We start from the raw sequence: 12,952 nt of genomic DNA on the forward strand, positions 1-12,952 counted from the left end.
TTCAGGTTGCAAATTATTGAAAAACACCTCTTTTTTCGCATGTTCGAAAAAGGAAGGGGTCGAACCGTCCCTCGGTCACAAGATATAAAAAAAAACGGACCTCAAATTCGTGATCAGGGACAAAATGTATCCCTTAGGACAAATTTTCACGCAAATCCAAGAGGGGTCGGGGCAACTTTTCGTGTTAGTAAGTAGATAATTACCCACGTGTTTATGCGGAATGTTCAGAAAAAATAGGTGCACGGAAAAAAAATCTTGCCGGTTTTTTTTAATAACCTTTTGTCACAAAAACGAAATTTTGGTATTATTTGCTATAAAATGGTCTAAGAGACATTGAAGATTGGACCTCTGGTTGCTGAGATACAGCGGATTAAAGAAAAAGAAATAGGAAAATTGGGTGCTAAAGCCTTCAGTAAATTTTTATGTACAACGGTAAAAAACACCATTAATAATCATTTCTGGTCACTTTTTTTCTGAGTCTGAGTCAAACGAACCTCCATTTTCTAATCCGATGTCTCAGTTCCCAATGGTGCGATATTCAATGTTAAAAAATGAAACATTCGTTAAATTTTCCGATCTTCCCGCAAACAATATTATTTTCAAATTGATTTAATCAAGGCTAACATTTCAAAAGGGCGTTATATTGAATGTTGGCCTTTTCGTAATATTAGTGTTGCTTGCTTGGTCCCAATAGGTATGTGACGAGAAAAGGCATATTTTTTTGAACTATTTTAGTTTTTTTACGTTGAAAAATACGTTATTTGAAATTCTTCGGGGCAATTTCATCCGATTTCGTGTGAGTTGACGAAGAATTACCCTGTATAAAATAAATATTATATTAGTACCACCAGAAAAACACAAATATGGTATAAATTTCAAAGATAGCATCCGGGAACCGTGGTGTAGGGGTAAGCGTGATTGCCTCTCACCCAGTTTGCTTGGGTTCGATCCCTGATGGTCCCGAGAACGCCAAGGTAAGGCTGTAGAGTGAATAATTTGATTTTATTGATTTCAAAGATAGCACAACTAAAACAAAAAAATTAACTGATATGTTAAACTGTCACTATGGTTTTTTTTAAAATCAGATTTGATTTTTTTAAATAAGTTTGCGAAGTGAACTGAAACCAAACATATTGGATTGATTTTCATTTTCACCAAAAATTCGGATTATTTTTTTAGGCAAGGGGCCATCCGTAAACCAGGGGGATGAGAGAAGGGGGGGGGGGGGGTATTTGTTTGATCAGTTGTCCACAAGAAACGGTTTTTGGGATATTTTAAGCATCTGTGCAAATTTTGAGTGGAATTGGTTGAGATCATCCCACTCATAACCGGGCCTAAATCTGTTTAAAAAAAATGTTTTCATATAAAAATGGCTTTTTGAAATCCGTAATAACTTTTCAGGATCGAGTTTAACCGATTCGGTATGTTATACAAAGTTTTAGAGCATTAAATTCCCAATGGAAAACTCACTTTTAAGAATATTTTGATGGAAAAAGCACATCGTGCTGGCCAAGTCATACGTAAATTGGGTTGCCCATACATTTTTTTGATTTTCCCATACAAACTTCACTTTCGTGTATCAATGGGTAAATGTTGTCCAATTTTGCTCATATTTGGCCCAGAGTCCCAAAATAGCTCAAGGAACAATATTCAGCGTGTGCACACGTGTGGAGCGAGGTTTTGAGAAAAAGTTCCATATTCTGGGCAACCTGATTTTTATTGAAATTTTATTTATTGTTTGCAGAAATGAAAATAATTCAATTTCGTCTTTCAAACCGAATAGAATGCTCCGGCATCAGAGTCAACAACATTGCAAACTTGAACTTCACGTCCTCCATTGTTAAGCTCGTAGTCAACTTGAAATTTCTCAACAGATGTACAAGCATGATCTTGAGAGTCATCATGGCGTAACGATGTCCTGAAAATGAATAAAATCGTATAACCCACATACATTTGGTAACCTACTTTTCGCCACTGACCAATGCAATTTCTCGGCCCTCCACTGAACGGAAGATACGCAAACGAGTGCTGTGGTTCCTTGCTGCGTTCCCCGCTGAATCGATCCGGATTAAATCGAGTACTGTCCGCACCCCAAAGATCCTGGCGCCGGTGCAGCTGGTAAAAGTTTAGCAAAAATATCGTTCCCTTGGGAAATCGCACCCCATCCAGCTCGAAGCTTTCCCCCGTTTCTCGGGCAATTATCGGTGCGATCGGGTAGAGCCGTAGCAGTTCTTTGAGGAAGCTTTCCGTTTCATGAAGAGATGACAGGGATTGGGGTGAGATATCGGGGTGCGCGTCTGGGAAGATTTGCGTAATTTCCGAGTGGAGCTTGTTTTGTACATCCGGATGTAGAGCGAGTAGCAAACACGCATTAGCGATGGTGTAGGCCGTCGTTTCGCTGCCCTGTGGAACAGACATTAATCAAAAGTTTTATCAATTTTGAATCAATCGAAATGACGCAGAACTATGCGTGAACTGCAAAGTGTTCACGATACTCACCGCTGCAATCATGCTGTAAGCATTTTGGACTATTTCGGTGTCTGAAAAATTGCGTTTCACCAAATCGTTATCCAAAAGATGTTCAATAAATATTTTAGAGTTTTTGCTGGAGCTTGCGCTGTTCTGATGTTTCTTTTCGTTCAGAATCTTAAAAAAAAGAAGATTGAAATAGAAAATGAGAAAGCTTTCAAAAAAAAAAAAATAAGTAGCAAACCTTTTTAGTAAAATTGTAGCACTTTTCACGATGTTTCATTTCTTCGCGGAAATTTGGTGTGGGACGATAAACTACATCTGGTTGAAGATAGAGTGTATTGAAGCGATTACCAACGATTTCTGCAAGACTGTTGAAAATTATCAGTTTAGTGAAAATCACTTTGAAAATTTATTAAAATTGCCTGTTAAAACTCTTGATAAACTCTTCCATATCAGCACTCTCGGTCACGCTGATTCCCAGCGTTGTACCACAAACCATCTTCAGGGCACAAGGTATTGCATACTCCAGCACGTTAACCTCAGCACCATCAACAGAGGTCAGCTGGCTTATCAAATCCTCCGTGCACTCGTTGATTGTCGGAATGAAGTCGTTCAGAACTCGAGTGGAAAATGCCGCATTGACCGCTTTGCGCTGGCTTTGCCACAAAGTTTCTGAAAATTTCAAACTCTTCAATTTCCATGAATCAACGCTTAATTAACTCAAGAACCGTACTACTGGCCGCCCACAGTCCCTGATCCACTCGTGAGAATCGATAAAAGTACGGTTTCTCTAGACAGGCCGTGCTGGTGAGAACCTTCTCCACCAGATCCGGATGGGACACACCGATGACCGGTCTGGGGCCGAACCACAGCTGGAACAGACGGTTATGGAGGGCAAACAGTGCGTTGACAGCGTTGAAGAACGTTTCCGGGGATTTTCCCACCAACAGCAGCGCATTTCCCAACACGGGATACCACGGTTGAGCTCGCGGAATTCCAGCCAAGTAAGATGGCACTCTTGCGAGTTTCCAGTACAGGAGGAACAACACGATTGCCCCAAGTAAACAAAGCGAAAACATGGCTTTTCACACCTGGTTTGCTCTAAATTCCGACAATTACTGAATGGGAGGAACTAGCAAGCAAACATCAGAAGCGTTAGCTTCATTCATCTTTGCATGCTAGCGTTAGCTCGTGATCAAATGCGTGATTAATTTGTAAACAAAAATTTATTCAGCGGCAAGATGTGTCGAGATTACTTACTGTGTTATTAATTGCTAGATTTGTGGTTTTGAGGCTATGAGCTTCCTCTGTATGAACTCAGAAATGGTGAGTTCAAATTAAAGTTTGTTGAAAAGATCAAATTATTTGGATCTTTGTTTTCAGTATATATTTCATGTAATAATTTCATGATGTCACTACACTAAAACATTGGAAGCATTACTGGGCCGTCCGTCTGAACTCCGTTGCAGCTGTAGTACTGCTGAACCTGCTTGCCAAAGCTCAACACACTCTCGCGCAGCTTGTTGCCCAAACAGGCCTCAATCATGACCCCGTTGAAGATCAGTGCATCCTCCACGTGGTAATAGATCTCGGACGTCTTATGCTCGACAAACTCCTGTGTTTGCTCCAGCAGCTCGTCCATCTGTTTTGGAAAAGTTACGTTTAGATTAGATTCAAACTTTGACAGAATTCTTACCCCAAGAAGGCAATCGTCTAGTGTGAACTCGTCAAATTCTGCGACTACTTTTGCACACGTTAGATAACTCCTCATTAGAAACGTGATCACCTTATCCGTGGAGTCCAAAACGGAGGAAACCTGCTGGAATGCTTTCGTCATCTCCTCTTCGAACTCAACGCACTGGTAGAATCCGTTGAACATGTCCAGAATGGCGGGATCAATGAGCTGGAGATAGCTAGCTGCGCACTTCAGCTCAGAGTTACCGTCCAACAGATCGTCGAGGAGCTTTACCTTCAAAAATCCCACGACCTCTTCGGTGCCGTTGCTTATGGCCAAAACCACTTCCTCGATTTCAGAGAACCAAAATTCAAGAAATTCATGCAATTCACCTTGCAGGATGCTAGTTTCGTTGTCCAAGAAGTCCAAAAAGTCGAACAAGTTTGAAACATCCGGTTGTTCTTCGGAAAAGTCCTCCGGTATCGACAAAGTGAAGTTTCGATAACCACTAATCCACTTGGAAAAGTAGTTTGTAAAGTTCTGCTCTATCGGTTCGAGCAGAGAAGAGTTTAAACTGCTCAGGTGATCCAACATCTGAACTTCCTTCGATTGAATCCTCGTAGAGAACGAACTGTCTTCAAGCTTGCTCAAAATGACGGCAATGTCCTTCAGCGTTTGATCCAACTGCTCCCGATAGCAACGGGCAGTACGTTCAACCTGTTCTAAACTCGCTTCAAGCTCCTCAATTCGATTCTCCGTTACAATCTGGCACAGCCGTTCAACCTGATCCAGCAGCGGTTTCGTGACGTTCACAAAGATTCGATTGCTCGACTGCAGCGACTCAATGTCGAAGATTCGAACGCAGTCCTGGATGACGTTCTCCAGGTCGTGGTCAATCAGCTGAAGAACGCGCAGTACGGCGTCCAAACCATGCTGGTTCTGCTCGATGAACTCGTTGAACAGCTGGTGAACCCGTGCGTTCGTTTCGATCTGAGCTGCGTGATTTGAACGATGCTTCGAAACTACTTCCGGTATAGATTGAAGCTCTTTCGAGAGAGATTCCTTCATTTTGATGACTTTTGGGGGGAGTTGAGCCAGTGCTGTGCCCTGGAATTTAAAGTTTTGAGATGTCCTGTAACGATTCCATGAAAAAAAAAACTCACCAGAATCAACGTCACTATGAGGATATGTGAAAACATCTTGTTAGTACGACTGATAGCTTAAAATTGATAAGAGTAATGCACTTTTGATTCGTTTCATCCAGCGGCATGATGCATCAAATGACCACTTCCGCAAATCATTCCCAACGTTGCAATTTCCCCATTCGGAAATAACAGTTATCAAAACGTTCTAACGTCACCCCGTACATCATTCAGAGCAAATTCAACTCAGCTCTCATAGTAAAAGAAAACAACATTTCCCTCATTTTCCCCGCAACCATTTAGCTAAAACGATCAAATCCAAAACCACCGTTCAGCTCAACGAGCGGTGACAATTTCATTAGCGGTTTTTCCTTAATATGTTGGTACCTCAACAACAATTCGCCCTCCCCGATTCAAGTTTGTTTTGGACTCACGCGAGCAAACCGCTATGGAGCCTACAATTTTCGTTGTAGAGTTAACGAAGCGCGGAGGCAACAGCAGAGCCTCTGGTGGGAAAAAGGGTGAACTTGTCGTTGCTTATGTGTGTTGAGAAATTGAATTTTATGATTCGCCAAACCAATAGTGTCTGATTTATGGGTTTTGAGTACGCACTCGAACACAAATTTGTGTTCATTCGTCCATTGAAACGGTTTACTGCTACTGGCGAATGACCATTATGATTCATCGAACCATGGCAGCCGAAACGGTGGAGATTCGATAAGGCAAAGGTTTCGGGATCGAATCTGTTATCGAGTTGCTCGTAGAACAGCAACCGAATCGTGAAACCCTTAGCCTAATGTTGGTTCTTATGGCAATTTTAATCAACTTTCCGAATCTGTATAAAAATTGAGGTGTTTTCTTTGAAATTTCCGAGTTACAGCAAAAAAAACTTAAAAGAAGCGTCAAACCGTTGTAACGTCACGGCAGAATCTGTCTTTTACATTTTATTTGATTTGTTTTTGTTAAAAGCTAAAATTTTCACAAATTCCGTATTTTTTCGAAAACACTCAAATTATCAAAATTTGCAACAAGGGCATCAAACGAAGAGACATTTTGTTTGCTTTTTCACTTTATTAGAGTTTTTTTATGGAAAATACTAAATTGTTCACAAATGACTGTATTTTTTGTATTTTTTTTTTTTGAAAATTTTAATATTTTCGAAAAAAACAGGGTACAGTCATCCCTCATATTCGGAACAGTTTACAGATCATTGGCCGTTCAAAAAATCATAGAAAATCGATAATTGAACCTAATGATTCGCTTTTCCCTTCTTGTGAAAGCTTTTCTTGCGATCTTTCGAATGCTGTATCGAACAGCTGCAAATTTTAACTTTTATATTATTTTTTTTTAAAGAAAAACTTTGACCCTCAAAATCCACAAATTTGGATCACTTTTTTGTTACGATGTAAACAAACTTTTTTTCTCTCCAGGAGTACTTTTTTTACAAAATACTGACTTCACACTCTGAAACCAATAAAACTCATGATTAGTAATGTTTTATTTTAATAAAATAAAATCGTCTGATAACTTTATTGTGAAAACATCAGTTAAATTTAGGTGTTCCACAATTGTGGGAGGCACAATAAAATCTTACAATCATGGAACAGGCAATTTGGAGGTAGTGTTGCTCTGGATGAAATAGTCTTGAAAGGCAGGTTTTTGTTTAAAAAGTATTACTTTTACTTGTGAAATAGCAAGAGAATGTCCAAATAAAGGTCCTACAAATAGTAGGGTCGAAAGAAAAGTTGCATTTTGCATCCTATTGACAAATTACCACAAAAGTGTTCCAAATTTGTGGGTGTTCCGAATATGTGGGATGACTGTAGTTTGCAAAAATTTAGTTATTAAAAAAAACCTACAATAAATTTTAAAGCATTCGAAATTTCAATTCGTTTGATTTCCAAATTGCAAATTTCGATTTTATTTTTGTATTTTCAGGAAAATACAGTACTTTGTAGAGGTGGGAAAAATCGCTTTTTTTTGGAGCCGCTCCTTTTTGTTCGCTCATTAAAAAGAGCCGCTCTTTTGAACGGCTCTTGCGCTCTTTTTCAAAATTTTGATGAAAAGGTTTTTTTAAGAATCGTGTGATTTTATAAGTTTTTTGGCCAGTCCAGGCAACCCAGCAGGAGGAGTAGCAGCTGGAGGAAGGGTTTTAAGATACTGATGATGGCCGAAAGGAGAAAAGTAGGCCGAAACGTAAGAAAAAACGTTTTAAAAATTGTGTTTATATTCGTCGAAAAATATCAATCTAAACAAAGAAAGTAGTGAATATATTTCAAATCCCATGATGGTTAGAGAAATGCTTGACCATTTTGAGTGGTGTAGAAAAATGGCCCAACGGAAACCGGTATCCAGAACATCAGGGGGTACCATTAGGGTGTAATATGGTTGTATGAAAAACAAGTTGTCAAAATTTAGTGAGCACAGCAACTTTTCAGTTCCATTTGGGGTCCTAAACAACTCCCCAATGTTTGAGAACGATTGGTTAAGTCCCCACTTTGCGCAAAGCTATTCAATTTTCCATATAAATTTGTATGAGGAAAACCATTTTTTTGGATATTGATATTTAAAAAATCCACGTTTCACGCTACATTAAAACTGGATTCATATTCGGATGGTCTGGAATGTGCTCTACAACTTTCTCGAAGAGAGTATGGTGCCAACTTGCTCCTATAAAAGGATACAACGTGTTCAAAACTGATTCCTTTGTGGACCACCAATCAGTGAGATACTCCTGGATATAAGCTCCTGAAAAGTGCTTAAAAAGTGCAAAAATGCCTCACGGCAAGAAAAAGAGGCGGTCCTCACCAGCAGGATCGGCAGATTTGAAGAAGCTAAAGAATGCCGAAGCGCTACCTGCAAAGCCAGGCAGTTTGAGCAAGGACGCTCAAAATTCATCTGGAAACCCGTTTGCTACCCTCCCTGTGGACTTGAGCGAGAAGGAAGAATTTGAACGACGGGAAAAGTTGCCACACAATTTTTTGAAAAAAAATTCATCAGATTCGGTACGAAAGTGGCTTACCGGGTTTATCAAATCTGGTGCTTTACGAGCTTCTATTCGCTTGTGTGCTGATGGACTCAAAATTCTGCTACCTACCAGAAAGGATTACAACTACGTTCGGGATTTCCTGAACAACACAAAGATTGAATACAACAGCCATGACGATCCAGGTAAACGCCCCATGAAACAGGTCCTCCGTGGCCTGTATGACATGGATGTGAGTGTGCTGAAAGAAGAGCTCAAAACAATCATCGTGACTTGGGAACGTTATCGTCCAGTGCACCGTGACGTGACGCAATGTTCGAACTGCTTGCAGTTTAGACATAGTGGAAGGAACTGCGACCTGCGGAGGTGAGCACAAACTCAAGCTTGCGAAACAATCAACGATAACATCGAAGCGAAATGCTTCAATTGCGGCGGCGACCATTCCACCAAGAATCGAAGCTGCCCAAAACGTGCTGAGTTTGTAAAAATTTGGCAGCAATCGACGACGAGGCACCAACCAAATCGTCGCAAAACACCACCACGGACGTGGATTTTCCTGCTTTGGCGTCACCAGGAGCAGGATCAGTTTCAGTGGTTCCAAATCTGCAGCCATTGCCGTTGAATCAGCGGCAAAGAGTTGCAGAGAATACAACACCTCCAGGCTTCAGTCAGCAACCGAGGGAAAACCAACCAACATCAACGGGTGAAGGCAGTATTGACCTGTTTTCACCACAAGAACTTCTAAACATTTTCATCGAGATGACAACTACACTGTGTAGTTGCAAAACTCGTACAGAACAAGTAAGAACGCTTGGAGCATTCATCTTAAAATACAGTTCGTAGCTTACTCGTTCTAATGATTTTGAATATTTCAATGAATTTATTTTTTCTAGTTATGTTAGGTTTAGTTGTTAAAGTTATTTTTTTCTTTTTTACCCAAATGTATTCGATTCAATGCAATAATGTAAAACAATTTGAAGTAAATAAAGTAAATGTGATCAGTTAATAATAAAACGAAAAAAACAAAGTTGAAGAGCATTAGGCCATACCACTTAGGACCCCAAAAGGAACTGAAAAATTGCTGAGCTGGAAAATCGATTGTATTATTACACCCTAGTGGCCATACTGGGGTCGGATTGGTTTTTTTTGCATCGATGATAGATTTTGAGGATGACAATGAAGTTTCAATAAGATTTATGACCAAATTCTGTCTAACTCCAATAACCTCCATAATCGGTATCCGGAACATCCGGTATCGGCTCTACGTGACTGGAAGTTGATCCATGTGACTCAGAAGGGTTAAAAGAGCAAAATTTGTTGAAATTAATTGGTTTCCCAATTTTTTACACTGCCATATTTTGAGTAAAGAACACTGTTTTTGTAATGTTGTTGATGAAAAATGGAAAAAAATGAAAAAAAAAATTAAATGAAAGTCGTTCTGACACCAAATCTCAAACCTACTTCCATTTCAGGCTGCAAATCATTGTCGTACCGCCCCTCGCTACAAGGTATCGAAAGGTTGACCATGGCTTCGTGATCATCAACATTACACCTCAGAACAAACTTCCACGCAAATCGAAGAAGGGTCGAGCCACTGTTGTAAGAGTGGGCGAAGAATGACCCTTTAAGGTTAAGTTTTTTTTTTAATTTCCAAGCACTATTTGGTTAAAACATTATCAATTTTCCAATCTACAGCACCGCATTATCTTTGAAGGTCAATCCGACCGAAAGTGCTCTCGATGCATTGATTCAGAGCGCACTGACAAGTTCGCACCAGACCAGTTTGATGTTGTAATTGAACATACCTGCCAAGACCATTGATGAAGTCGAGCGGGTTTGTTGCAGGTTGCAAACCCGCATCGAACTTGGTCCATCATCAGATCCCCACCGTCTCCGACTGCTAATTTACTAGTGTCAGTTAGCTTATCTTCGCTCAACCTGCCAATAAGTTAGATTCCTGTGCTGATTTTCCCTCAGCTGTGATTGCGCCATGATGGAAAACCATCAACGCGAGGGGAGGTTGGGAAAATATGCGCTCAAGGAGTCATAACTTTTGCGTTAACCACACTTTATGGTTCAAGTCGCTTAGCTCAGACTTCGAGAAGCCAATGTGTGCATGTTTTCATGGGTGCTTTCGATGGTAGGGCTCTGCTAGGGTGAATGTAATTTGTCTCGAGCACGCGTAAATTTTTAATTTACCTGTCCGACCGGTCCCCATAATTATAAGTATGATTTACTAGCCCAACATTGAATTCTGGTTCTTGAAAATAACGTAACTATAATGTTTTTTTGTTGGTGGCTTTTCGGAAGTAAATTTCCGTTGACTTAGCATAACACAAATTTAATGATGTTCAAATAAAATTTTAAGGGTTAAGGGTCAAGGTTAAAATAATAAAATAGTACAGTAGAATACAGTAGAAGTAGAATATAACACCAATTTTTCAGACAAAATTAAATTCCTGGTACGTTGCAACGACTTTAAAGGATATCTAGAACAGTTATTTCAAAATGCGTTCACAAGCTTACCTTGTAATCGAATCTCTTTTTTTTTTTCGCTGCATCTTAAGAATGCCCAAGAAACCTTGCCAACTCCTTCTCTGAAGCTCACCGTACCTTACCATTCTTGCTTTGCTCACCACGGTAGCTCCTCAACAAGGGTTGCTCGACATCGATCAGGCGTAATGGCTAATTATACCTTTTAGACCGCCGGCGCGAGCTTTGGATTGCGTGCAGAACTGCCCAGCAACGGTTCCACGGGCTACTTGCTACTTGGACTGGTGTGATAACATGCTTGCTTTCGGCACCTACTACGATCGCATATCGCACAGGCAAACATGGCGTGACTGCCATGAATGTAATCGAATCGAAATTAATTCAATTTCGACTTGTTAAACAAACAAACCGCATGTTTTATCAGGTTTCTTTATTGTTGTTCAACGTTAGCGCTTTTGCAACACCCAACATACTTAAAGTTTAAAAAAGGGTTTATTTGTTCTTGGTAACAACGGTACAAGTGGCTCGTATTTGGATCAGTTTTATATCAGCAGTGTTGGATTAGGCTTCTGAAATGGCTTCAAGTTGTGGTCTCTCTCTCCCTCCTCTACCTCTCCTCAACCGTACAGGTTTCTCGGTTCAAGAAACACACGATGGTCGTACGCCAAGTGCATCGATACCTTGAACTTGAACTCCATGTCCTCGTACCGGATGTCGGTGGTGAGCTTGTAGTTGCGCAGCATTTCAGATAGAATCGTCTTCAGGCTCATCATGGCGTATCGGCTTCCTATGAAGGCGAGGGGGAAACAGTAGGGTAGAATCAACTTTCTAAACACAATCGATTCAACTCACCAATACAGCCCCTAGCGCCACCGCTGAACGGCAGGTACGCGAACGGGTGCCGGTTCTTGCTGTTCTCGGGCAGGAACCGATCCGGCACGAACTGGTCGGCATCCTCTCCCCAGAACTCTTTCCGGCGGTGCAGCGCGAAAATGTTCAAAATAAACAGGTTGCCCTTCGGGATGACGAACTCGTCGAGCTGCAGGTCGTTCAGCGTCTTCCGGCCGTAAACCGCCGCCACCGGACACAGCCGCTGGGACTCCTTGATGATGCGTTCGAGGTAGACCAGCTGCTTCAGCACCTCGTGACTGTACTCGGTGTTGGGCGTCGGGAACACTTCGCGAAGTTCGGCAACGGCCTTCTCCTGGATGTCCGGGTGCATTGCCAGCAGGAGGGCCGTGTGGGCGGCTTGGGTGGCGGAAGTTTCGTTACCCTGTGGAGTAGTTGGCGAGTAGTTAGTTTAATGAACTTTAATGAAAATGTTCAGATTTTGCATTTTAAAAATAGTTCACGAAGGAAAAGCAACCCTTAAAAAAAATCGAAAAGCTTTAATATTCATTGCAAAAAGTCAGAAATAACATATTAAAATGGCTGTGTCTCTAAAACTACATCAGCAAACCTTCTGAAACTTGGTCCAGAAATAATTTACAGTCATATAAAGCAAAATCTATCATTATCTCAAAATGCATATTCTTTAAATTGCTGAAATTGTATCGATTGTTTTGGATTTCTAATTGAAAATCGGATGTAACATCTTAAAAGGGCTGTATCCCAAAAACCACATCAGCGAATGTTTTAAGTTTTGCTCAGAGTTGCATTGCATTATAACGTTCATTATAACGGTATTTTGAGCACCGTGGCGGTGTCTGTATATTCTTAACATTAAGTCTGCAGGTAGTTGAAATTTTTATTCAAAACTTTTATTGAGACATTCGATCGCTTTAGGGGACCTCCATAAACCATTTGGACCTAGATTTGGACACTTTTGGTGAAGAGGCGGGGAAAAGGGTTTACTCTTGAAATTAAAGGAAGGCACCGACCACCTTAATTAAATTAAATTAAAAAACTTTTTTTTTAATTTCACCTAAATACGCCTATGCAATGAAAAAGAGCAATTTATTAAAAAAAATCAGCAAATTTTGACCATTTTCATTTATTTTATTTTTTATTTGGCTCATACTTTGAGGGGGCTTTCCCTATGACCATACAAGTCTCAATACAATTTTGGCAGCTGTCCATACAAAAATGGTACGTAAATATTCGAAAATCTATAACTTTTAAATGGAATTTTCTGATCGACACCAGTTAAGCAAAGTTGTAGATATTGATGAGGACTATTTAGAA

The 12,952-nt window shown here is 40.4% G+C and overlaps 3 protein-coding genes across 4 annotated transcripts in view; all 3 read right to left on the reverse strand.

Annotated features, from left to right (window-relative positions):
• Positions 1 to 1,698: 1,698 nt before the first annotated feature.
• Positions 1,699 to 3,733, reverse strand: LOC6044713 (cytochrome P450 4c21). Its single transcript, XM_038262532.1, has 6 exons — positions 3,206 to 3,733; positions 2,895 to 3,144; positions 2,714 to 2,840; positions 2,500 to 2,646; positions 1,980 to 2,403; positions 1,699 to 1,918 (listed from the first exon to the last, which is right to left on the reverse strand). The coding sequence occupies exons 1-6, from the start codon at positions 3,549 to 3,551 to the stop codon at positions 1,758 to 1,760; spliced, it is 1,455 nt and encodes a 484-aa protein (XP_038118460.1). The 5' UTR covers positions 3,552 to 3,733; the 3' UTR covers positions 1,699 to 1,757.
• A 92-nt stretch (positions 3,734 to 3,825) lies between these two features.
• LOC6044712 lies at positions 3,826 to 5,388 on the reverse strand. Its single transcript, XM_001862143.2, has 3 exons — positions 5,311 to 5,388; positions 4,169 to 5,254; positions 3,826 to 4,114 (listed from the first exon to the last, which is right to left on the reverse strand). The coding sequence occupies exons 1-3, from the start codon at positions 5,344 to 5,346 to the stop codon at positions 3,893 to 3,895; spliced, it is 1,344 nt and encodes a 447-aa protein (XP_001862178.2). The 5' UTR covers positions 5,347 to 5,388; the 3' UTR covers positions 3,826 to 3,892.
• Positions 5,389 to 11,181: 5,793 nt separating this feature from the next.
• The window catches only part of LOC6044711 (cytochrome P450 4C1), a 31,811-nt gene continuing 30,040 nt past the window's right edge, over positions 11,182 to 12,952 (reverse strand). For both annotated transcript variants that reach the window (XM_038262531.1, XM_001862142.2), the window contains exons 4-5: positions 11,621 to 12,041; positions 11,182 to 11,555 (exon numbers count right to left, since the gene is read on the reverse strand). In XM_038262531.1, coding sequence (XP_038118459.1) covers positions 11,386 to 11,555; positions 11,621 to 12,041 — 591 coding nt within the window. In that variant the 3' untranslated portion in view covers positions 11,182 to 11,385. The remainder of the gene's footprint in view (positions 11,556 to 11,620; positions 12,042 to 12,952) is intronic.

This window comes from Culex quinquefasciatus, chromosome 3, assembly GCF_015732765.1.
Source record: "Culex quinquefasciatus strain JHB chromosome 3, VPISU_Cqui_1.0_pri_paternal, whole genome shotgun sequence".
Lineage (NCBI taxonomy): Eukaryota > Metazoa > Arthropoda > Insecta > Diptera > Culicidae > Culex > Culex quinquefasciatus.

Excerpts from the sequence above, each read along its gene's own strand:
- LOC6044712 (XM_001862143.2), bottom strand. The coding sequence starts at position 5,346 with ATGTTTTCACATATCCTCATAGTGACGTTGATTCTG. Across the intron at positions 5,255-5,310 it reads TCATAGTGACGTTGATTCTG|GGCACAGCACTGGCTCAACT; the intron begins GTGAGTTTTTTT and ends TTTAAATTCCAG. Across the intron at positions 4,115-4,168 it reads TAGACGATTGCCTTCTTGGG|ATGGACGAGCTGCTGGAGCA; the intron begins GTAAGAATTCTG and ends TTTCCAAAACAG.
- LOC6044713 (XM_038262532.1), bottom strand. The coding sequence starts at position 3,551 with ATGTTTTCGCTTTGTTTACTTGGGGCAATCGTGTTGTTCCTCCTGTAC. Across the intron at positions 3,145-3,205 it reads GGGACTGTGGGCGGCCAGTA|AAACTTTGTGGCAAAGCCAG; the intron begins GTACGGTTCTTG and ends TGAAATTTTCAG. Across the intron at positions 2,647-2,713 it reads GCTACAATTTTACTAAAAAG|ATTCTGAACGAAAAGAAACA; the intron begins GTTTGCTACTTA and ends CTTTTTTTTAAG.